Source organism: Protopterus annectens, chromosome 7.part0 (genome assembly GCF_019279795.1).
Source record: "Protopterus annectens isolate FY-2018-M chromosome 7.part0, PAN1.0, whole genome shotgun sequence".
Taxonomy (NCBI): Eukaryota; Metazoa; Chordata; order Ceratodontiformes; family Protopteridae; genus Protopterus; species Protopterus annectens.
Genome location: NC_056739.1, coordinates 1,518,421,927 through 1,518,448,152, shown reverse-complemented (window position 1 = coordinate 1,518,448,152; position 26,226 = coordinate 1,518,421,927). Strand labels below are relative to the sequence as shown.

General features: G+C 40.6%; 1 protein-coding gene across 1 annotated transcript in view; it reads right to left on the bottom strand.

Moving 5' to 3' along the window:
• The window catches only part of SYN2 (synapsin II), a 1,726,111-nt gene that overhangs the window by 611,606 nt on the left and 1,088,279 nt on the right, over positions 1–26,226 (bottom strand). The window contains exon 7 of the mRNA XM_044078054.1: positions 20,555–20,697. Coding sequence (XP_043933989.1) covers positions 20,555–20,697 — 143 coding nt within the window. The remainder of the gene's footprint in view (positions 1–20,554; positions 20,698–26,226) is intronic.

Sequence of the window (26,226 nt, the reverse complement as noted above, 5' to 3'; positions counted from 1 at the left end):
AGCTTATGCATGTGGTAGATGTAAGGTTTGTGATAAGATCAGGAATTTGGATGGGACAAGGATCAATGGCATTTTATATAATGCCATTGACCATTTTGATTGTAACTCATCTGGGGTTATTTATGTTATAGGATGTAATTGTCCTGTTAAAAAATGGTATGTTGGGCAAACTAAACGTAAGGTAAAATTAAGAATATTAGAACATCTTGGAGATATTAGAAATTCTAGGCTGGATAGTCCTGTGGCTAGTCATTTTAGTGCAGAGCATGGGAGTTTGGTGAGAGATTTAATTTTTAGTGTTGTTGCCAGACCATATGGGATGGGGGGAGGTAACCATAGTTTTCATCAGAGGTTATTAAATATGGAATCTAGGTATATTATTAATTTCAATACTCTCTTTCCTAATGGGATGAATTTAGAAATATGAATGATATTATATGTAACATTTGAAATTACAGTATTAATATGTTAAAAATGTTTGAATATGTTTAAAGAATGTATTGGTAAAAAGAAATTTTGTTTGGGAAATTTACAACTTTATATTGGTAGATTTTATGTAGTTGTGGCTTTAAAAATTTTGAATAATTATTGTTAATTGCATTTAATTAATCAATTAATGTAATTGGAAGGTGGTTCTTATAGACTTGCTTCTGAACATGTTAACTATTCCATTGAAGGCGAAGGCCGACGTACCAGAATCAGAAAATAAAATATTTTATTTTTTCAGTCTATGCTGCTATTTTCGTTGGTGTGGTTTTCAGTATATTTGGACTTTTACTGTTTTTACAGTTCTGGTGTGTGTTTTTTGTTGTAATATACATACATTATATTATAGTTACGGTGGGGTGACCATACAGTTCTTTACATATAGCCTAGTGGAATACTAATGAGGTTTCTGCTATACTGCAATGACTCATCTCCTAATTATGAAATAACCAAAGTCCCATGATACCACATGTTGATGTATTTCTTAAGTATATGGTGAACATCTAAGCCATGTCCCCAGAACTTCAGGGAATTCCCTCCCACATTTTGTAAGCATGTCACATTCACTGGCTGTTTGCTATAGAGAAGATATCCAGGTACTTTGTATTCACCTGACTCCTCTGTACCTGCAGCAAGACATCCCATAATGCTTCCAGCCATCTTATGCTGGTAGGGCTTGTCTTCTCTGCTACTGAGAGTAAGAGGGCTGCCTGACCTTCTCTAGCTTGAGTGATTGGTTGAAAGTGCAGGGATTGGGTAGTAATTTGAGCTTCTAGATTTTTCCATCTTTTCTGGTATCTAAACCCTGTGTTTGTAGGGTGTTACACTTGTTTGCTTGTTGCGCACTGCTGATGTGCTGTTTTAACCCATTGTGAGGTATCTCAGTTGTATTTTTTCCCTTACCAGCACTCCTATGTATCTGATGCTCCCTCTTGCAACTACTGTATTGATTTTAGCCAGCCCTACTCACACCTATAGCTACTCTGTTCTCTGATAGCACCCACTCTACCATCCTTGACCTCTCTTCCACAGATTCTGACAACCATGGATGAACAATTTCCTGTGTTTTCTCCTGCTAGTCTGGTTGATATGGGCATCCTGAGACAGTGTAACAACTGCCTCATGTACACGGGCAACCCTCTTCTTCTGCCACCTAGGAACACAATATGTGAGAGATGCAATTACATTAAGAACCTAGAATCCTTGCTGTCTCAATCACAAGCCAGTACATCTGGCACTGAGAAGGTTGTCTGCAAAAAAAATACAAACACCACGCCTCTAACTCCACCCACACATGTACAGTACATTCCTACATTTGTGGAGGTTCTCACCAAAACCATACCTAAACAAAAGAGACCTATAAAGGCAAAAGCGCACACACACATCACAACCCACAGCACCAAGTACCACACATAGTATACATGCCTGTGTCTCACAGCTTCTATGGCCCAGCCACAAACCCAACATACTAGTCATAGGAGACTCTATCGAGAGACACACAGATGTGCCCTTCACCAGGCTAGAAAAGGGGAAAGTCACGGTAAGTTGCTTGTCGGGTGCTAGAATCTGCCATATCACTCAGTCACTCAAATCTCTTAGCAACTGTTATGACTCTGCCATAATCCATGTTGGTGTGAATGACTTGAGATGTACCTCTCTGAAATATATGAAGAGAGACATGATTGAGCTCGCTGAATATGTGTCCCAGGCAGGTATGTCCCTAGCCTTAAGCAGAATCCTACCATCACCCAGAATGATGCCTTAATACAAACAGAAAATGATTGACTTTAACAATTGGACATAATTGACAGACCATGATGCTTTGCCAGAGAAAGCCTTCATCTGTTTCCCCTGGGCTTCAGGTTTCTGGCAAAGGCTCTTGCCTCCCCATAGTGACTTTTTTAGGCAAAGTTATGAGGACAAGATTACCAATTTGAAAAAGTCTTCTAAGTGAAATCTAAAGGTCATGCTGCTAAACACTACAAGTCTTAACATAAAACTGTACTCATTGCAAGCATTCCTCACCCTGGAAGATGCTGACATTTTTGAAGTCACTGAAACCTGGTTCAAAGCTGCGGAGAGCACCCTAGTCTTACCAAGTTACTTGTCCTACCATACTTTCAGACCCCAAATAGAGGGCTACAAAGCCAAGTAAGGTGGAGTTTCAATATTTGTCAAAGATATGCACACCTCCAGGCTGGTCACACAATATGACACACAGGAAACACTCCAGGTGCAGTTAACTGTTGACAAAACACCTATTCAAATCATAGCTAGCTACAGACCCCCAACCATGACTCAGGAGACCAACTCCACCTATCTGGACTTACTTCAATCCATCATGATTAAACCTTCTACCCTGATCCTGGGCGACTTTAACTACCCAACCATAGAGTGGAAGACCTATTCTAGCTCAAACACGAATGCCCAGAGATTTCTCAACTTTGTTAATGTCAACGCATTGAATCAGCTGGTCAACACCCCCACAAGAGGTGAAAATATCCTAGACCTGGTACTAACCAACATGAGTAGCCACTGTAGCACCCCTACAGTGTCATCCTCCTTGGGAAGATCCAACCACTTTCAAAATCACATCTCCCCCCCCCCCCCCCAGGGTCAAACAAAAAAACTTTTCCAAAGCTGACTACAGCCTCCTGAGAGCAGGTATAAGCAGCTTCACAGCCACCATCCCTTCACTGATGTCCAAGCCTACACCAAAAAAGTATACAAGCACCTATACAGCTGCATGGACTCAACAATACCTGACAGGATCAAATTATCTTCCCCAAGGTGAAACAAACCTGTCTGGTGGACAGTAGCAATAAACAGACTCTATAAAAACAGGAAGAAAATTGCTGTCCAGGACCATGAAGGAGCGGGTGCCAAGTTGGAAGCAATCTCCCCTTTGTTTGAACAAGCAAATAAGGTCATAGGTGAAATCATCTAAGGCTAACTTTGAGTCCAAATTGGCCACATCCACTAAGGACAATCACAAGGCATTCTTCACATATATCCACAATCTCAAAGGTACCTCCCTTTTACAAGAGTACCACATATACAAACACCATAGATATAGCCAACCTGCTGGCAGTCAAATTCAGTTAAAACTTCACCCCCCCTGTCCCCCCATCGGTAAACCAGGACATCCCCAGCACCTGACCCCCTCCCCTCTTCACCAGGGAGCAAGTCATTAATTCCCTCACAAAGGCAAAAAATACAGTCTCCATGGGACCCGCCAACATCCCTGGCTGTGTCCTACATGGACTCAGGCACCACTAAGCACTCTATTCAACCAAAGCCTGTGCACCGGCTTCATCCCAGCAGAATGGAGGGATAGCCACTGTCATCCCTCTACACAAAGGTAGAGTGTCCACCAACCCAGGCAATTATAGGCCCATCAACCTAACTAACCTGATCTGTAAGACCATGTAACACATTATCATGGACCTTATAAACAACATTGGCAACCTCCAAATGCTTGATCCCACACAGTTTGGTTTTGTCAAAGGGTGATCATGCCTGTTAAACTTGGTCACCTTCTTTGAAACAGTCACTAAAGCCATGGATGAGGGAAAGACCTTGACCTAGCCAAAGCCTTCAACACTATTTCCCACTTGGGCATAATAGATAAACTCTCCCAGCTAGGCATCAACCTGTATGTTGCCAGATCGGTAGCTTACTGGCTCACTAATAGAACCCAGTCAGTCAAAATAGGGTAAATCACCTCTAGTAGTAGACCCATAACAAGCAGCATACCCCAAATATCAGTCTTGGAGCCTCTACTGTTTGGGATATACTTTTATGAGGTGCAAGTCAAAACAAGTGGTTGGTCTGTGGCTGACCAAGTTTGCAGATGACTGCAAGCTGGACAGTGTCATAAATTCCCCTAGTGATGTGAACATCCTCCAAGAGGGCCTTACCCAAACTAATAACTGGTGCCAAAAGCATGGCCTCAAACTGAATGCCAAGAAATGCATCATTATCCACTTTGGGGAAAAAGGCATCCCCACTAACAATGTACTAAGCTTGCAATCAGTTGTGAGGGACTATTTTTGACTACCACGTTGCCTCCATTGTACAGAAGGATTTCTACATGGCCCACCTCATAAATAATGGTATTTAATCCAGGAACAAGGAGGTCATAACATCCCTGTACATATCCCTTATTAGACCCATTATCGAGTACAATGCCCCCTTTGGGATGTACCTTGCCAAGCACATGCAGCAGTTGGAAAGATCACTGAGGTTCCTGACCAGGAAAATCCAGGGTGTCAAGCACCTTTCCTATACAGATAGGCTAAAAGCCCCTCTACTCAGTCTCATACAGACTGCTCAGAGGTGACCTGTGTCTGGCATACAAGGCTGTCTCATACTCAGCCTTGATGGAGTTGCTGCATATCCATAAGTGAAACTCCACTCATGCAACCCACACGCAAGGCCTCAACCTGGTCTATGACATTAATAGAACTTGTTGGCGGGATAGATTTGTGTCTGAATGACTCCCCTATATGTGGAATAGACTCCATCTCCATGTCAAGCAGAGTACCTCACTAGCTCCCTTTAAGACGAATCTAGATGACTGGATGGGAAATAAAAAATATACTCCTGGGATCCCACCTGTGTCCCTGCTGGCTGAGAAAACAGGTGCTGACTTTGTGAGGACATGGGTGAAATTCTTGGCTAGGTTTATAAGGGCTGCCAGGCCAATAGCCTAGTATTGTCCTATGAACCTATGAGTTATGCCAAGCATGCAACATCAGGGTAACCGGGCTGATTTACTGAGAAATTGTAAGGACTGGGTAAAGGGAGGCAGCTGTTGGGGGAGTGATCAGTACTGTAGAAATGTGCCAATGAGTTCTTGCAAACAGAGTTGGCAGTCATTTAAGCAACTGCAATTGCATTCTGGGTTGCTTTAATGGTAGAGTTTGCTTACTGTCAATTACTTTTAAGACTAGCTGATCTGTCCTTGACTTGCAAGACTGCAAGTAGGTGAGTTTCCAATTCTGCTTACAGACTTAAAGTCAGGAATCAATAGATATTTCTTATACAGTGCAAATCACACCCTTGTTTGTGTGTGTGTGTGTGTGTGTGTGTGTGTGTGTGTGTATGTCTGTGTGTGTCAGGGTGTACCAAAGAGCTATTATGTTTATACATAATGGCTCTTTGCATTGTTTTGGTCAAGAAGGAGGGCAATTGGATGGGGGGTTTGTCATGAATGACCTAGCTACAGCTCTGGGCAAGAGTTGATAAAAACAGAGACAGATTTTAAAAATTGATCTTATAACCTTAAAAAGCTTTTAGAATAATAGTATTTGTGTTAGAATGCATTTTTCTGAAGGATATGAAGTCTGAAACTCTAATGGCTGTAATTATTTAGTGACTCAATTCTAAATGATTTGCCAAAAAATCACACATTTTATGAGGAACAGACCAAAAATATGAATCAAAAATCTTGACATTCTGTGAAAATCTGGACAGTTGAGAGGAATGTCAGTACTATAATTGGCAAAATAGTCTGAGATGCTATTTCTGAGAATATTCCATTTTCTCCAAGGAATGGCAATCTTGGAGTTGGTATATATAAGTCTGGGGGATGTAGGGGTTTGCCCCATATGGTGGGGTGTAGGGGTCTTGTGTTTTCGGTCTTTTTTCAATTTGTTGGTACTCAGTATTTCGAGTGCCGAAATTTCAATAGGGAGACACCTAAAATGATATGTTCAACTGCAACCAAAACATTAAAGAAGTGGAAAGATCAGGGAGTGAAACACTGGAACCAGTTTTGCAAGTTTTGTGAATAGGGGTTGAGTAGGCTCTTGTAAATCTTTCTGGAGGCAGTACGATCTCAGCAATCAAGACTAGTCTGCATATAGATAGATTAAGGCAGTATATGACAAAAGATACAGGGGGAGGCAGGTGCACCCTAACTACCTACCATGGAGAAAAAAGAGGTCAATTTGCAGAGGCAGGGCTAACACAATCTACAGAGACTTATGGGAAATAGAGCAAAGCAACTAAAGAAGTCTGTGTATTTTCTTTGTTTTAAGAGGGAGGGAAGTTCCTGTATGTTCCTTGGTCTAAGAAGGAAGAAGGTCCCTGTATGTTCACTGGTTTAAGAGGGAGGGAAATCTCTGTATTTTCACTGGTCTAAGCATGAGGGAAGTCCCTGTATGTTCAGTGGTCTTAGAGGGACCAATGTCCATGTATATAAACTGGTCTAAGAGGTCAGGAAGTCCCCATATGTTTACTACTCCAAGAGGGAGAGAAGTCCCTGTATGTTCATTGGTCTAAGAGAAAATTCCTTGTATGTTCACTGGTCTAAATGGGAGAGAAGTCCCTGTTTGTTCACTTATCTAAGAGGGAGGGACTTCGCTGTATGTTCACTGGTCTAAGAGGAAGGGAAGTCCTTGTATGTTTATTGGTCTAAGAGGGAGGGAAGTCCCTCTACATTCTTTGGTTTAAGAGGGAGGGAAGTCCTTGCATGTTCACTGGTATAAAATGGAGGGAAGTTCCTGTATATTCACTGGCCTAAATGAGAGGTAAGTCCCTGTATGTTCACTAGTCTAAGAGGGAGGGAAGTCCCTGTATGTTCACTGGTCTAAAAGTAGGCATGTACTTGTATGTTCACTGACCTAATAGGGAAGGAAGTCCCTGTATGTTCACTGACCTAATAGGGAGGGAGGGATGCCCTGCATTTTCACTGGTCTAAGAAGGAAGGAATTACCTGTATGTTCATTGGTCTAAGAGGGAGGTAATCCCCTCTATAGTCTTTAGTCTAAGAGGGAGGGAAGTCCCTGCATGTTCACTGGTCTAAAAGGGAGGAAAGACCCTATATGTTCATTGGTATAACAGGGAGAGAATTCCCTGAATGTTCACTAGTCTAAAAGCAACAGAAGTCCCAGTGTGTTCGCTGACCTAGTAGGGAGGGAGGGATGCCCTGTATTTTCACTGGTCTAAGAAGGAAGGAAATACCTGTATGTTCATTAGTCTAAGAGGGAGGGAATCCCCTCTATAGTCTTTGGTCTAAGAGGGAAGGAAGTCCCTGTATGTTCATTGGTATAACAGGGAGATAATTCCCTGAATGTTCACTAGTCTAAAAGCAACAGAAGTCCCAGTATGTTCATTGATCTAAGAGGTAAGGAAGTTCTTGTTTGTTCACTGGTCTAAGAGGCAGGGAAGTCTCTGTAGGTTTACTAGTCTAAAAAGGAGGGATTAACAGCAAAGGATAATGACTGGATAAGTAGACAGAGTTACATAGAGACTTAACAGATGGTATAATTATAAAGACTAGCAGATTCAATTAACTTATAACTTTTAAATACAGCCCAGAAGTTGTTTGAGCAAAAGTATTTATTTCAAGATACATGTTGGAGATGTTGGACTCAGATTGTGGAAAGAGTGTATATGTTCTTGGGTTGCAGTAGAGCGCAATACTATTGTGTTGAATTTATAGATATCATCAAAGTAACACTGAACATATATATTTTTGACAGCTGTGAATACTGGCTGCTGGGTTTATGAAGAAAAAAGAAGTATACTGTAGAAAAGGGAGTTTTGGGCAATAAAATATGGGTACTAGCCAGCATGGTTAAAACACTAATAGCAAAGGAATGGAAAACTTATAGGTTCATAGGTTCATAGGTTTATACTAGGCTATCTGCCCTAAGGCATTTATAAGCCTAGCCCAAATTTTTGTGGCTTACGCCACCCCTTATATGAAAAAATACTGTGCCCATTAGTTTGTTGTGCCTCTGTCCAGCAGTGACACAGATATGATTCCCGGGGTAAACCTACGATCTCCCATCCACAGGTCTAGATTTCTCTTGAACAGAGTCAGCGAGGTGCTCTGCCTCACATGGACCGGGATTTTATTCCACAGCATAGGGAGTCTCTGAGTGATAAATCTATCCCTCCAGCACATCCTATTTATAGCCGTGCTAAGGTTTAAGTCGCTTGCTCTAGTGGTTTTGGTGGATTTGGATTTTTTGAGGTGGAGCATGTCCATTAATTCCGGGTTGGACATGGCCTTGTATGTCAGGCACATGTAACCTCTGAGCAGACGGTATGCGACTGAATAGAGCTGGAGTTTCTTCAATCTGGCAGCATATGACAGATTTTGGAGTCCCTTTATCCTTTTGGTGAGGAACTTTTGGGGTCTCTCCAACTGCTGCAGATGTCGGGTGAGATACATCCCGAATGGGGCATTGTACTCGATCATTGGTCTGATAAGTGAAGAGTACAGGGAACAATGACCTCACTAGATCTGGATGTGAATCCCTTCATGATCAGGTGGGCAATGTAGAAGGTCTTTCTAACCACTTTAGCAATGTGAGTGTCAAAAGAAAGGCCACTGTCAACCTGGGTCCCCAGGTCCCTGAGAACCTCTTCTGTGCTTAGTGGATTGCCACCTATATGGTAGCTTGGGGTTACCTTGTTTTTCCGAAGGGTATGACTATACATTTTTGGCGTTTAACTTCAGGCCATGGCTCTGGCACCAGCTATCTGTTTCCGTGAGTCCCTTCTGAAGGATATCCGTGTCCGATACACTTTCCACTATGGCCCAGTTTGCAGTCGTCTGCAAACTTTGTCAGCCAAAGTCCTCCCATGTTGGCCTGTACTTCTGAGAAGTAGATGCCAAACAATAGGGGCCAAGGACCGAGCCCTGTGGGACACCACTTGTGACCGGCTTGGAGTCTGACACAGCTAGCAACTCTAACCCTGTGGGTTCTGTCCTTAAGCCAGTTTGCAACCCATCTTGTGACATATGGGTTTACATTTAAGCTGGTAAGTTTTTCTACAATACCCGAGTGGGGTATTGTGTCAAAAGCCTTTGCAAGGTCAAGGTAGGCTGTATGGACTGCCTTTCCTCATCAATGGCCTTGGTGACTGTTTCAAGAAGTCGACCAAGTTCAAAAGGCATGATCTTCCCTTGACAAAGCCAAACTGGGTCGGGTCCAATGTCTGCAAGTCCCCTATATCTTTGTTTATGAGCTCCATTATGATCCTCTCCATAGCTTTGCAGACTAGACTTGTTAAGCTTATGGGGCGGTAATTACCAGGGTCCGTGAGGCGCCGCCTTTGTGGAGTGGGACCACAGTTGCCGCACGCCACTCCTTGGGCACGTATCCTGTGGTAAGGCTGAGATTAAACAGCTGCCTTATGCGGGTTTAATTCCTCATTTAGCTCATGTAGCACACAGCCGGGGACACCATCCGGTCCCATTGATGCTGTGTTTTTAGCTTTAGAGAGAGCAGCTTTCACCTGCATTTGAGATGTCCGGGAGGCTACACTCGGCTGGGATAGTTATCTCCTTTAGGGGAGAGGGGTGAAGTTTGCACTGAACCTGTCTGCCAGTATGTTGGCAATGTCTGTGGGTTCAGTGATTTTTGTATCATTTTGGACTAATTCTGAGCATATCTGGGAGTTTCCACCCAGGTTCCTAACATAGCTGAAAAAGGCCTTATGATTGTCCTTTGAATCCATGGCAATTTTTCTCTCAAAATTGGCCTTAGTTGATTTTATGAGTGCTCATATTTTTTTACTAATAATGATCAGGGGTGACTTCCCTTTTATGGATTTTGTTCTGTCATGTAATAACTTTCTCCTCTTATTGTAAAGTTTGTTAATGGCTGGGGTCCACCAGACTGGACGTTTGCCCTTTGTGGAAAGAGTCTTGGTTTTATTTGGGATTGCCTGATCCATGCAGTCCTGGAGGTGTTCATAGAAGGCATTTGTAAGGGCTTCCGCAGCTTGGGTTGTGGTTTCCTCTGGCTCAGGGGCCTTGAAGGATACCACACCAGTCTTGAGTAGTGTGAAGTTTGCTTTAGAGAAGTTCTTTACTATGGTATTTTTTGTTTGGGGTGGGGGCGGGATGTGGATTTCCAGTCAGATTAGTTTATGATCAGATCTCACCAATGAGGGATATACTTCCGGTGTGGAGCATTTTGTCCCCATGTTTGTGACAATGAGATCTAGTATATTTTCTCCTCTCATGGGAACAGTGACTAGCTGTTCCATGGCATTTCAATTTATGAACTCCAGGAACTGTTGGGCTAGAAAGTTAGGGCTTGAGTAATGTTCCCAGTCTATATTCGGGTAGTTGAAGTCACCCAATATGATGGTGTTTGGAGATACATTTATACCCTCCAGTGTCTTCAGGAAGGCTGTGTGGGGTTCCTGAGTTTGAGAGGGTGGCCTGTAGCATGCTACAATTTGCAGAGCAGTTTTGCCTATGGTTAGTTGCACCTGGATGGTTTCCGAAGCTTCGTGCGTTGCCACCAACCTGGAGGTGTGGGTATCCTTTATGAATATGGATACACCCTCCTTTTGTGGTGTGGTCCGGGTTTTGGGGCGAACGCATGATATGAGGTAAAACCTAATAGTGCCGGGGTGCTCTCAAGAGCCTTGAACCAGGTTTCAGTTACAGCACAGACATCGATGTTCTCCATACTGAGAAGGGCCTCGAGTGCGTGCATTTTGAGATTTAGACTTCTGGCATTGAGCAGCATTACCCTCAGTTTCTTCCCATTTTTGTTTTCTAGGGTGGTAGGTTTAGAATTTGAGCCTTGCCTAAAAAGGCACTATGGGGTGGCAAGAGCCTTAGCCAATATCCGAATCCCAGGGTGACAGGTGCAAGCCGTCCCTTGGCAGCGTGGCTTGTCAAGCATGTCATCCCAGGCAGACAGACACTGGATCCCCTTTGAATGACACCAGACATTAAGCCAATTGTTAAAGCTGATCATCTTGTCTCTATATTGTGGCATCATTCTTGGTGAAGGAAGGATACTGCTCAGGGTAAGGGTCATACCTGCCTGGGCTACATAATCAGAGAGCTCCTCTATGTCTCTTTTCATGTAGTCCAGGGAGGTGCGTCTCAGGTCGTTCACACCAGCATGGACAATGACTGTGTCATATTTGTACTTGCCGTGGAGTGACCCGAGTGCTTGTGTTATGTGGTGGATTCTAGCGCCCGATAGGCAGCTTACTGTGACCCTCTCCTTGTTCAGCCTGGTGAGTGGGACGTCAGTGTGTCTGACTATGGAGTCACCTATGAGAAGTATGTTTGGTGTTGTATTTGGCCTTAAGGGCTGTGACTGCTTTGCACACTGCTTTTGTGGTTTATGTGTTGCTTGTGGGGTGTCTTGAGGTAGCAGTTGTTTGGGTGTCTGCTTTGGAGGCCTCTGCTGTTTAGGTAAATTTTTACTCAGAGCCTCCGAGTATGTCTTTGTGTGTTTATGTGTTTGATTCAGTGGAGTGGTAGCATTATGTGAGGCTGGTTTTGTGGTGTGTACTGTTCCCCACACTAGTCTAAGACAGTACTTGTTGTGCTTCCCTCAGTAAACTAAGACACTACTTAGCAAGCTACAATGATATTCATCATACAAATCCTTAGGGAATGGAAACCCAGTGTACAGGAATGGATTGCCACTTTCCAGGAAATTGGAGTAATATGAAGCTGAAGCTGTTGCCATTTATACTATGAAGGAATGCACAGTGATATGATAGTTTGGATAATGAATGTGTAAGTGAAATGGTGAATCATGTAAATATTGTACACTTGATTTATATGTTTTTAGTATGCTAATAAGTTTATGCTGTATGTTTCATACTGTACAAAAGGAAATACAAGTGAAGTCATATCAAGGCTAAACTGCCCAAGATTACCTTCATCTTCACATGTGCACAACTCCCATGAAGACCTCAGTTCACATACCATCAACATATTGCATTCATTCACTATCTTGCTCCATTCCCACCACATATGTATATTACTTGCACCCGCCTTTCCACATTTCCAATGACTATCATCCTCTAACAGCCCTTTCCTATTAGCAATAACTGTGGTTTTATGGCACCAGTACACTGTTCTCATCTAGGTATCCCAGAGTGGTACAACCCACTCTGTAAAATTAAGTAATTTTTTCAAGTGTGTCACATGCCTCTCATACACCCCCCCCCAAAAAGGAAAAAAGATCATCCTCTAAACATCTTCCATCATCAGAAGCCAATCTCTCCTGTAAGCTAGTTCAGTTTACCCAGGTTTTCTCTCCTCCCTATGTCTTGGTATATTATTCCCAAACTTCTTTTCATTTTCCCCATCCATTCCTCCCATGGGATACTAGTTATCGATTGCCTCCTCTTCATTTTCACACATGTTCAAATCAACCCACCTTTCCATTGCTTTCTTTATTTGTGAAAACAAGCTATTCTCCTTGCTTATAAACAAAATCAGTGTATAACATCTTAAAATCTTTGACTCTTCTGTGACGCATCTCTGCTACTAATATCAAATCACACACCTACTCCTTGTATGACCTTTCCTTTAATGTAATCCATTCATTTTCACAATAAAGCCTCCCCTTTATCTGTTTTTCACTACCAACCACCTAACTTATACACATCCTTAATAGTCTCCTTCTGCATTTACTTCACGTGCTGGGCCTTACCATCCCCTTCGGTCTTCTTTTCCCACTCAACCTCTCTCTCCCTCCCACTACACATATGCATTAACTGCTCCAACTTATCTGCTATAACATAATGGTCAAAGTTTGACTGACCCCATCCTTCCACATTTTTGCCCTACACCCCTTCAGTCTGACCCTTCTTATCTAGATAAGACTATAGCATGTATAATATTTTTAAATATACTAAAAGTTCATTACCTGCCAACAGACATCTGTCTTATCTTATACAAACATACAAGTAAAAATCATCATCAAAACAAGCAAGGTTAGACCCTTACCTATCCATCTTCTCAACAATGTTTCAACCTTTACTGCTAACAATTCCTGTTTAACTAATATAATTTCCTGAGTCACTGGTAATGCCAACACTTCTAAATATTTTGATCCATTTTCTACTATGGGGAGTCCTGCCCCCTTTTTATTAAAGGTACCCTTTCTTATAATCGCAGTAATTGATTTTATTTGGATATATTTATGACTGGACATCACCCTAAACTCTTCACAGATTGCCAGGACTTTCCACAAGAATGACCATAACATTGATAAGAAAAATCATACAATTATCTGTTAAAACATTAAATTAACTGTCCCAACCCTCCCCTACTTTGCACTCTGCCAACTGTACCAACAGTCTTTTAACCAGAACTTTCATAAGTAATACGAGTGTTGTAAGTCTCCCTACTTTTTCTTGCTTGATTTCGCAGTTAGCCCACTGACCACTGTTCTCAGTCTAGAGTCTTTAAATAATGCCTTAACTCCCCAGATTTGTACTCTTTAGCTCTTACCTATAAATTCTGACCAAACATATCAAATATTTATGAAATAATACCATTACATGCCATTCTTAACTTTCCCTTTTCACCCAATCCATAAAATCAAGCAATTTCCTACAATGATCTGTGGATGATCTTCCTTTCATAAATCCAACCTGCTCCTACACCATCAAATTTCCAAACATCCCTTCTAATTTAGTAGCCAAAATCTTAATAAATATTTGTGCAATAGCATTTATCAATTAAATCATTTTGTAATTCACCATGTCATCCAAACCATTCTGCCCCCTGGGCAACAAAATTTTGACTGCTTTTGGATCTGGGTGTCACATCAGCTGCTAAAATGGGGTCTATATCAGATCATCGAAACGGCTCATTATTAAATGCTGTAACGTCGAATTGCAAAACCTGAACCCTAACAATATTGAAACCTCAAAACAGTGAATTTTTTCCCAGGGAAAATGTTTGCTGTTCCGAGAAACACACACACACCACAAGCCCACTAAAAAGCAGCAATCCACACACATACATTTAAAAGTTACATCTAACCCTACACTACACTGCACATACACTACTATCTATCCACTTACCTTAACCCAGACCCTAACCCTAAGGTCCGTCACTATCGCACACTCACCTCACCCGCGCCCTAACCCTAATCACTAACCCGCCCCTAACCCCAAATTCTCACTATTGCACACTCATCCGCGCCCTAACCCTAACTCACTTAACCTGCCCCTAACCCCAAATTCTCACTATCGCACACTCACCTCACCCGTGCACTAACCGTAACTCACTTAACCCACCGCTAATCCCAAATTCTGTCAAGATCGAACACTTACCTGACCCACGCCCTAACCCTAACTCACCCAACCCGTGCCCTAACCCGAATGTCCGCACAATCACACACGTACCTTAACCCAACCCATAACTTTCCATGCATCGCTGAAAACAGTGAAGCCACAGCAACGGCCAACCAAATTCTTTCCCTAGTTAAGAATTCGGTTTTGTGCAGCTTCGCTGTTTTAAGCATTCGCAATATTGGGTTCGATATTAGATCATTCGAAATTCTGCCATTTCAATGAGCTAATATAGACCCTCTAAAGTATCCTTCATAACTTCCCTCAAAGATTCATGTCCTTCCTGCATTATTTTAGTAATCAGTTTGGATGCCAGATGACCTTTGAGCAATCCTTGTTTAAGATGCAGAATTGCTGAATATGCTTACTTTTCCTTAATACACATTCCGAGCTAATCTCTTTCATTCTCACCTAGCCACCTGCTTTGCAAGCCTTCCTCCCCATTCACCTTCATCTTTTTCTGGCACTGTATTATCTTATGCATATAACTTTGCACTGAGTTTTGCAATAACCTTTGCCAAGTGATCCGTCTGAAACACCAAGAGTCTGCTGATGTACCACTCTTGTTAATATTTTTTCAGTAGCCTTTCCAGGTGCTGTATTCAGGGTTGCCAAATCCAAACAACATTTTGCAAAGTCTGTCTATCTAAGGTACAACAACAAAGGCCTCACCTCCATCTGTAGGTACTCAAAACTTCAAAGAAAATGAAGGCTTAGAGCCTAACTGCTTACTGTATTGGTCTTCATCCTTCCTCGAAAACAAACTTACCTTTAAGTAATGTAAAGCAATCAGCATGACAAATTTTATGAAGAGGTAAGGACTATAATTGTTGATGGCTATTGCTGCTTTCTTCAATCTAAGTTGTCTTTTTAGAGAGGAGTTAAGTTTACCTGGCACTAAGACCTTTAAAGTCTTATTTTTATTCCTGTCATAAACAGTCCTTAATGGCATTACATTTCTGGCTTGGCATGTTCTCAGTGTATATGGTAAATGTAATTACCAACTGAAAATACATATGTAAAATCTGTGGGTAATTATGCTGTATTTACAGAAATCCCCATCAATGGGAAGTCCACAATGAAGGAAAGAGAAGTACAAAACACTAAGGTGCAACATGGAGCATATTGGGATTTCCTTATTACAGTGGAAACACAAGTAAAAATGTGGGTAATTATGCTGTATTTACAGAAATCCCCATCAATGGGAAGTCCACAATGAAGGAAAGAGAAGTACAAAACACTAAGGTGCAACATGGAGCATATTGGGATTTCCTTATTACAGTGGAAACACAAGTAAAAATGTATAATCCTAAGCCAACAATATCAAGCAAGGAAAGTGCACTGTCCTTTTTACTTCATTTCATTCATTAAAACCATCAATCAGTTTGGATCCTTTGAGTGTTACGTTGATGTCATTGGTCTAGAACCATAAAGTATAATTTCTCATTACTGAAAGAAGCAAATTTGGTAATTAGTAAATGTTACTCTGGGAGATGTATGCCATACACAAAGTGGCTACTTCTTTAGATTTTTTTTTTTTGCATACTTTTTGCTTCCACTAGCTTCTAGCCAATTTACTCATTCATTCCCCATCACTGGGACAAAGGTCATCTGGGAAGAGGTATCATGTAGGCAGTCATTAGAGATTGTTTTAAAGTTTTCTACTTTAGTCCATGCTTGTACACTGCAGATCCCTAACTTATAGAGCTGAAGGAGGGCATGCAATGGACTGTCTGTGCTGGTTGTCCCTCATTTCTGTAAGGGATGTGCCCAGCAAGCGGCCATGTCCCCTCCACTTATGCACATGAAGTGATTTACTCCTAGTCTCCATGAAAGAAGTTGTACTTCTGTGTTCATTTGAGTGCCTGCTACCCTCTTCATGCCCCATTAGATGTGTATAGGCCATGGCCCTTCAGTCTACTACCAGGACAACTAATCAAAGCCTGGTCACCTGGTGTACAGTAAGGGCTCTGTCCCTCTGTGGCACAGAGCCAGGCTACTTCCTTAGTTTTAGCTAGAAAGAGTACTCATAGTCTAACTGATTTTATGGTTAAGTGAAGGATATAGTTTTGAGAGTTGTATTAAATAAGTAAAGATGATAGCTGTTTTTTAACAACTTCTGTTGTATTATACCTATAGTAATTTTTATTACTTTGTAAGAACAGAAGACCGACCACAATTTCATATACTATGTAAGAAGCACTGATAAGGATACTTCTTTTTCAGTTTAGAAAGTACTTTTCATGCAATAGTTTAACAAAAAATAATAATCAGTATGTATTAAACTGTAAAATAAATTCACCCAAAACACTCAAAGCAGAGGGTGTTCAGCACAGGTAATATATACGTTACAGTGTACACTATACTGATTTGCAGTTCTTTGGTGGTCACTGTGCTGTTGACAACTGAAGTGGCTGAAATTGTCAGTGAAACTGATTTACTGACATGAGACACACAGGTCAGTTAATCTACTACACCACAGAATCAGAACTTTGATTTGCAATACACATTTTACTGACATCACTTTTCACCAGGAATGTTATAAATTAATTCCTGTCAGTTTATAGACATTTAACCTGTCTGACTTCAGGCAGCCCTAACTGTTCCCATATTATACATGCAGCATAACATACAACTGTGCATCTAGATATGATAAACAGAAAACATGTTTCGCAGCAGTCAATATGGATAAAGAGAAGACACAGTAAAATTCAGTCCGTTACTCCAAAAAACACAATAGCTCCAAGATAACAATGGATTAAATGCTTTTGTCCTGGAAGAACTAGGACTTACTATTATCTGCAGTTCATCCATTTAATTTTGATTTCTGTTGCATTGCTATGTGAATGAGGAAACATTCTGTTCCATTCATATCTGTATCATTCATATCTCTCTAATATGCATTAGCTCACTCTCCATGTTCATAATTTTCCCTCCTGCTCATTTCTCCTCCTCATCTCTTTCTATCATTATTATGTAAATGTACTTCAATTTGTTGTGAGGAGTGTTATCCTCTGTACACTAGGTACATCCCAATTTATTTTAAAGTGTTTTATCTGTTTGGGAGCTTTCCTACCATTGCATATCATTACTTATCAGCTTTTATAAAATGCTTTTATGTGTGTTTGTGGAGCATTTCTCCCCAACTCATTGAAAAACATATAATTTGTTGCAGGGTTTTTCTTCCCTTGTATATAATTACTCATCTACTCATTTTAAAATATTTAATCTGTTGTGGGGATTTTTCCCTGCTATATAACTACTCATTAACTAGTGTTTACATTTTTTTGGATTTGTTGTGGAGCCTTTCTCCTTGGGCCACAGCTGAAAATGGGCCATTGGCTCTGTCAGACTTTCCTGGTTACCAAAGGACAAATAAAATAAAATAAAATAAAATGAAATAAAACATGAAATAACATTACATCAGCAGAATGTGTGAACCATGCAGCCATATGCTCTTAATTTTTGCTGGTTAACAAAATCTTTCTTAACCTTGTTATTGTTTACTTTACTTTATGTCTCGGTCTGTATATCCTGGATTGTTATTTGTTATGCACATTTACTTTTAGACAAGGCAACATTAAATTGGACTTCTCCCTCCACCTATTCATCAAGCTCTCCTCACCCAGATCTTTCTATTCTTTAATGATTCAATGTCCTGGGATACTTACTCTATAAAGGCATAGGTTTACACTAGTTTGCACTAAAAGGACTTTTTTTAAATGTACTCCTGTCATATAGAACTTTTACTTCAAAACAATTTCTCTCCCAACTATTGGTAACCTTCAAGAGAATTCCATACCAATGTAATTCAAACCACCACTCACAAACACATCCTCCTTTAGTAGTCTTAACACCTTGGTCATGCTCTCCTGCTTTGCACAGTTGCTATTACCCCCAAATACCATCCTCTCTGTTTCACTCTTTCTAAGCCACCCATTACTTTTCTATAGCATCCTCTTCTCGGTTTTTTACTGATTACCACTGTATGATTAAGTACTGTCATAATGTTTGCTTATTTCCATTTTCACTTATTGTATCTGTTTTACCTCTTGCACATAATCCTTCTTTTTGCATAAGTTATGCATAAGCATTTATTTATATGTTGTATATGTTTTAATTATTATATCCATTGATGTTTGTTACTGTTGCATATCAATTTATTTGCTGTCATTTATTTATTTTAACTATTATGTACCTTTATTTATCCTACTTTATTACATAATAAGCATGGATCATCAGTGAAAATGGTTCCTTGTACTACTTCGTCTACGCAGTCATCAAATAAAAAGTACAATAACAAAAATCACCTCATCTGCCTAGTTTCACTTTGCATGGAGCCAGCAGCAAGAATGCTTAAGAACAGTCTCTGTGCTGTCATTGGGTGGCTGCGGTGGTGCAGCGGTTAGCATTGCCGCCTCACAGCAAGAGGTTCTCCGGTTCAATCCTCAGCTGGGGTGCCTTCTGTGTGGAGTATGCATGTACTCCCTGTAGTTGCGTGGGTTTCCTCTGGGTGCTCCGGTTTCCACCCACATCCCAAAGGCATGCTGTAGGTGGACTGGACACTTTAAATTGGCCCTAGGCATGAGTGCATGTGTGTGTGTGCCTTCTGTGGAAGGTTGGGTGCCAGGCTGGCAACTTGACATTGTAAAACTCCACTGCCAATCATGAGTGGACAGGTGATATTACAGAGTTTTACTTATGAGCACTATAAAATATCTATAACTAGGATGATACAAACTTGCTTATCAATTTGTATAACTGCCTGTATTTCAGTGAAGTATATTCACTAAACTGAAGTGGTACACATTTGTAGTGCACAGTGAATTTCATGAAAGACTGAACTCTGCTTTGAATACAGTCTTTAGATTTTGAAATTGCTACAGATGAGAAATATTTTGATTTTATTTCTTCAACATACAGGAAAATTAAAGAAGCCCATTTAAGACAGTAAATATGTAAGACATGCAGCTCCTTTCTTCAAGAAAAGCAGATCTTGATGTTTACTAAGGAAAATGCTGACTTTACTACAAATAATCACGTCTCATTTAATTGACATTAAATTAAGCAACCTAAATTGTTTACAACCTTAGGAGGCTGCATTTCAAAATGGCAAGAGTCACAAGGTTGGAAAAACACAAAAGGCATTTTATTGCAGGGGCAAGACCCCTGCATTCCTGACAAGGGTGAAAGCTGCCATCCCTTCATACTATTATTAATATATGAGATCATACAAACTCAGACAAAAGGGAGAAGATATGAAATCTGATACCCTTTTCCCTGTTTTTCAGTCCTAATGTCAGTTACAATAGTCCAGTGTCCTTCAGGTTGCAACGCTGTGAGCTTCTGTTAACTGGGTGTTAACAAGCAATAAGCTGCCTGAATAGGCTGTTTTCTTCTGAGAAAGTACATTTTGGGGTTGGTAGAAGAGATAATGTTTTAAGAATGTTACTTTCCACTTTGTTGCAGTTCCTTTTAGTATAATGTATAATTAAGCATTTTTATATGAAGGCCATATTTGCTTCCACATCCACCAAATACATGGCAAAAGATTTTAAAATGCAAATGTTGTTTATCCATATATTTAATGTAGTGCCATAGAAGCTATTTACAGTTACGTCACTTGCTAGAGAATCTGTATTGATCATATGCAACACATTTTCTTCTGTAAAACAGGTATTTAGCAAACACCGACATACTGCAATGCACTGGCTCTGACAAATGACAACATAGATTTCACTGCTAATATTGTTTACAGTCTGTGTTCATTTTGTTTTAATGTATCTGAAGAAAATCCTACACACGCCACAAGAAATGCCACACATAATGTATCCATTGTTTCCCAATATTTTACAATGAGAACGATGTTGATATTAGATGTAAATATGAAAAATGTGCAGTCACTATAATGTGATATGTGTTGTTATGTAATGCATTGCTGTATAACAATGAGCATAGAAAACAATATTCTTACATGTAAGCTTTATAGTTATTGCCTATTTTCTGAATCCTTATGTCATATTTGGAGTCTATGAATGGTTCTGATGTGGCATATGTTTGTGTCAAAGCAACCACACTTGCAATGTCCTGAAAATCATAATGATTCTCTACTTTCACCTGTTATCATCCACAAGTTATGCAGCATGGAAGAGAGAAAATACAGAGAAAAAAGTTAGAAACTGCAGTGGTATGTGTAGTACTTTAAAATACTTCAGCATTAATCTCTGTTGTACAGCCATAGCTATCAGACAGTTGGTGCAGTTTTCTGTGAAAATTCTCATCTAAATTCCAAGACAAAACATAATCATCAAGATCTATTACTAAAGTGAGGTAATCATTATATATGCTTACTTTTGTTTCTTTAAAAATGGATGACACAAATTATTAAAACAAATAGTATGAACTAAGAAAGGCAGCACACATTTAAGTAATTCAGAAATGGTACACTCTGCTAAAGGAAACCAGAAAGTAGAATTAATTTTACTTCATGGCATTACCATTATCTTTATGGTTACATCTAATTAAGCAGTTTAAACAGTCTGTATACATGAAAAAGAGAAATGAAAGCAAATATTTGTGCGTGTTAATATTGTCTTACTGTTGGAAGCTCTTAGGACAACACATAAATGCAACCTGATAAATGAAAGCAGACATGCTTATAGCTGTATACATTAATCATGTTTTAAAGCTGAGAAAAAGCTCTGTCAAACATCCAGGGCATATAAAACAATTCTTTGTCAGTTACTATGATAATTCTGTGAAGCTGAAACTAACATAGTCATACATTCTGATGGTTTTCATTTTTTTTTTAAATTTGGAAACAGTTTTTAACAGTGTAAAGCACTTGATCATATCCAGTGCTCAAACCTGAATGCACTAATGTTGTACATGATGTCAGGCATATTGTATGAAAGTAAAACTGCGATTACAGAGAACAATGGACCAAGATTTGGCTTTTGTCCAAACTGTAGCGGTGTGTTTACACGTGCCCAAAGAGTTGTCTGTTGTTTTGCAACCAACTGCTTTTCTTCCCCATGTGGTCAACATAATTTGTTTTTAGATAGATAGATGGATGGATATAGACAAGATGGAAAGTTAAACAAACTTATGGGACAGACAGATATAATAGATGAATAGATAGACAGACATATAGATATACTGATGGATAGACAGACAACTAAAGATGCTCCCTGGGATTCATCAACAATCATGCAGTTTTCTTGTTAAGACTTCACGACTGTAGCGTTTTAGTGTGATGAAGACCAGCACTTATTGCACTCACACAATTCCAAATGCTGTTTCATGGTCAGCAACAGTGCTGGGGCCCATAGCATGGCGCTGGAAGCATAAGCACATAGTGTAAACAACAATACCTGCCAGCAAGCAAACATATTATGTGAACACAAGCAGACAGCTTATGTGAAGTAAAGGCAAGTGACTTTTAAGCGTGTAGACGCAGGGGATGTGCAACTGGAATAATTTACACAGAATACAATGTGAACAGTGCAGCGGTAATTAAAAAGGGATGGTAAATGGAATAGATTAATTAGTTAATGCATTCAAATGTGGTGATGCTGAAATGAAATATTTTTCAACAGGAAGACATCCATGTTGATGGTAATAATAAATAATCCTGTTTGCAAATGCTTATCCATCTACATAACTTAAAAATGGACATGCTAACAATAGATGTGAGAGGGACACAATGCAGCACTGTAAGAAAGGAGGGTAAATGTGATATTAATGTTGATAATATGATGAGTTGAGATAATAGTTAACACGGAGAGTAGATACAATATGAGCCATTCGCATACAATGCAGTTATTGAATATGCCATGTATATGCAGGGATAACTGACTGTATTGCTATATTATTCACTCCATCCTGTGTAAGCAAGGCATGAGTAGTACAGCAGCTGTGTCATTCACAGCTTAAAGGGACATGTTTTGGCATTTGTCATTGGACAATCATAGATAGGTGTATATTTCACTGACACATACTACAGATAAGTCTGTGTTTTATGTATGTACACATCACAAGCAGTAATATGATAATCAAAATGCACAACTGACAAATAAAAACACAGATGTGATGACATTGCAGTACTTCAATGTCTCCATTTGTAACTGGAGTATATATAATATAGGATTATCATGACATGTCACGGTGCCACAAGAAAAGCCTTAGTAGTTCTCATGGGAAAGACAAATGCCATCCTATGGCATCATCATTACCAAAGAAAGCATTTCTGTGTGGACAAAGGAGCAGAAATCATTGTAATAGGAATTCCTGTCCATACATGTACACAGCAGATAACTGGCTGACAACATTGGTACCTACCTGCACATTCACATACATAGTGATACAAGTCAGTCTAAGGAGTAGTGTCTGGCTTTGAACAGACTACCTAAGATCACAAGGTATAGAACACTGCCTGGCTCACATGCACCACATGGGATATTCTTTTGCAATTGTGACAGTGTATATTTGAGTGGATGATATCACTATTCTTTCTTAAGTTGATGTTCATCTAAAGATGTATGAAGGCAACTGAACTGCGGAAAACAGTACTCAAGCCGCTGAATCACTTATAAATGCCTTCTACCAGCACCTGCAGGACTGCATGGATAAGGCAATCCCAAGCAAAACAAAGACTCTTTGTACCAAAGGCAAGCGTCCAGTCTGGTGGACCCCAGCCATAAACAAACTCTACAACAAAAGGAGGAAGCTACTACAAGATAGAGCAAAATCCTTAAAAGGTAAGACACCCTTGATCACTATAAGTAAAAAACTAAGAGCTCTCATAAAATCATCCAAAGCAAATTTTGAGAGAAAAATAGCTAAAGACTCAAAAGACAATCATAAGGCCTTCTTTAGCTATGTTAGAAACCTGGGAGGAAACTCCCAGATATGCTCAGAACTAGTTCACAATGATGTGAAGATTACTGATCCTACAGACATTGCCAACATACTGGCTGACAGGTTCAGTGCAAACTTCTCCCCCCCCCCAAAAGGAGAGATATCTATACCAAGCGATTGCAGCCCCCCAAACATCTCCAACGCCCAAGTGAGAACTGCTCTCTCCAAAGCAAAAAACACAGCATCCATGGGACCTGATGGTGTCCCCGGCTGTATGCTCCAGGAACTCAACGAGGAATTAAACCCACAGCTAGGACAGCTGTTTAATCATAGTCTTACCTCTGGATACATATCCAGGGAGTGGCGCACTGCAACTGTGGTCCCACTTCACAAAGGCGGTGCCTCCACCGACCCTGGAAATTACCGGCCCATTAGCTTGACAAGCCTTATCTGCAAAGCCATGGAGAGGATCATAATGGACCTCATAAATAAAGACATAGGGAATTTGCAGACTTTGGATCCATCCCAGTTTGGCTTTGTCAAAGGCAGATCATGCCTTCTAAACTTGGTTGACTTTTTCGAAACAGTCACCAAAGCCATTGATTAGGGAAAGGCAGTCCATACAGCCTACCTCGATCTGGCGAAGGCCTTCGATACAATACCCCACTCGGGTATCATTGAAAAACTCATCAGCTTAAATGTTAACCCATACATCACAAGATGGGTTGCAAACTGGCTGAGTGACAGAATCCACAGGGTCAGAGTTGCTGGCGCCATGTCAGACTCAAAGCCTGTCACAAGTGGTGTACCACAGGGCTCACTCCTGGGCCCACTCTTGTTTGGCATCTACTTTTCCGAAGTACAAGCAAACACAGGAGGGTTATGGCTGACAAAGTTTGCAGATGACTGCAAACTGGGGGCCATAGTAGAAAACACATCTGACACAGATATCCTTCAGAAGGGTCTCACAGAAACGGATAACTGGTGCCAGAGCCATGGCCTAAAGTTAAATGCCAAAAAATGCATAGTCATACCCTTCGGGAAAAACAAGGTTACCCCTAGCTACCAAATAGGTGGCAATCCACTGAGCACAGAAGAAGTTATCAGGGACCTGGGACCCAGGTTGATAGTAGTCTGTCATTCGACACCCATGTAGCTAAAGTAGTTAGGAAGACCTTCTACATTGCCCACCTTATCATGAAGGGATTCTCATCTAGATCAAGGGAGGTCATAGTCTCCCTATACTCATCACTCATCAGTCCAATGATTGAGTACAATGCCCCATTCAGAATGTATCTGACCCGACACTTGCAGCAGCTGGAGAGGCCACAAAAGTTCCTCACCAAAAGGATAAAGGGTCTCAAACATCTGTCCTATGCTGCCCGACTGAAAGAACTCCAGCTCTATTCAGTCGCCACCGCTTGCTCAGAGGTGACCTTTGCCTAACATACAAGGCCATGTCAAACCCAGATTTGATGAATATGCTTCACCTCAAAAAATCTGGATCCGTCAGAGACACAAGGGCGGGAGACTTAAACCTCGACACGGCTATTAATAGGATGTGCTGGAGGGATAGATTCATCACCCAAAGACTCCCTATGCTGTGGAATAAAATCCCAGTATATGTGAGGCAGAGCACCTCGCTGGCCTTGTTCAAGAGAAATCTTGACCAATGGATGGGAGATCGCAGATATACCCCCGGGATTACCTCAGTGTCACTGCTCAACAGAGGCACAGCAAAATAATGGGTATAGTTCCCCATACTAAAGGGGTGGCGTAAGCCACAAAACTATGGGCTAGGCTTGTAAATGCCCTCGGGCAGATAGCCTAGTATGAACCTATGAATCTATGAACCTAAGTGCAGAGTAACACTACACAATTACATATACTACATGGACTCTCTACTCAGCATGACAGGCAAACATCCACACACAGTAGTCCATTATTGCTAGTTTCATACCTCCTCCCTCTCAACTTTCACAGTCATGAGACCACAGTTTCAACAATCAAAGCCACTGGGTAACTCATACAACTCCCACTTTCATGTGGCTCCTTTTTGATAGCACAATGTAAACATTGTGTTTCCAAAAATGTTTATTGCCTGTGGGTAATACAAATCTATACAGTAATCTTCTGCCAGGCAAAATATGCTGCCTAAGTGGAATTTTACATAAGGGGTGTTGCCACGGATACAGCTGAACATGACAGAACTCACACTGATATTATTAACCCAATGTTGGATTCAAACCCACTACCTATCTATTTACACAATCTGTACCACACAAAATTTGCCACGGGCATCACAGGAGAACTGTGAGTTGTAAGGGCACAGTGTACAGTTTTGACATGCTGACATGATCATTTGGATGGAAAGAAAATGCTTGTGGTAAAAGTAGGATGAGGACATCCTCTCCTATGTTAAAATCCAGTGAGTGGAAGTTGATACAGTATGACTGTTCAGAAATGTATATGTATTTCACATTGAGGCCACACACACAAATTTCCTGCTGTAAGATTTGAACCTCCTACCTATCTAGTTATACAATCTAGAGAACACAGTATAGGCCACAAGTGCCACAGGAGAAGTCTGACACTTATGGGGAAAGAGTGCACATTTGACAGGATGACAACATCACAGTGTTATAGAGAAGATGTTTGTGGTAAACCTGGGATAAGAGGAAGATGGAATACTCTCCCAGGTTACATTTTTCATCTGAATAGAAGTTGATACAGCATGTCTGTGTGGGAAGCTACATGTACTTGATACTGCAGCCACACACAGAAGAA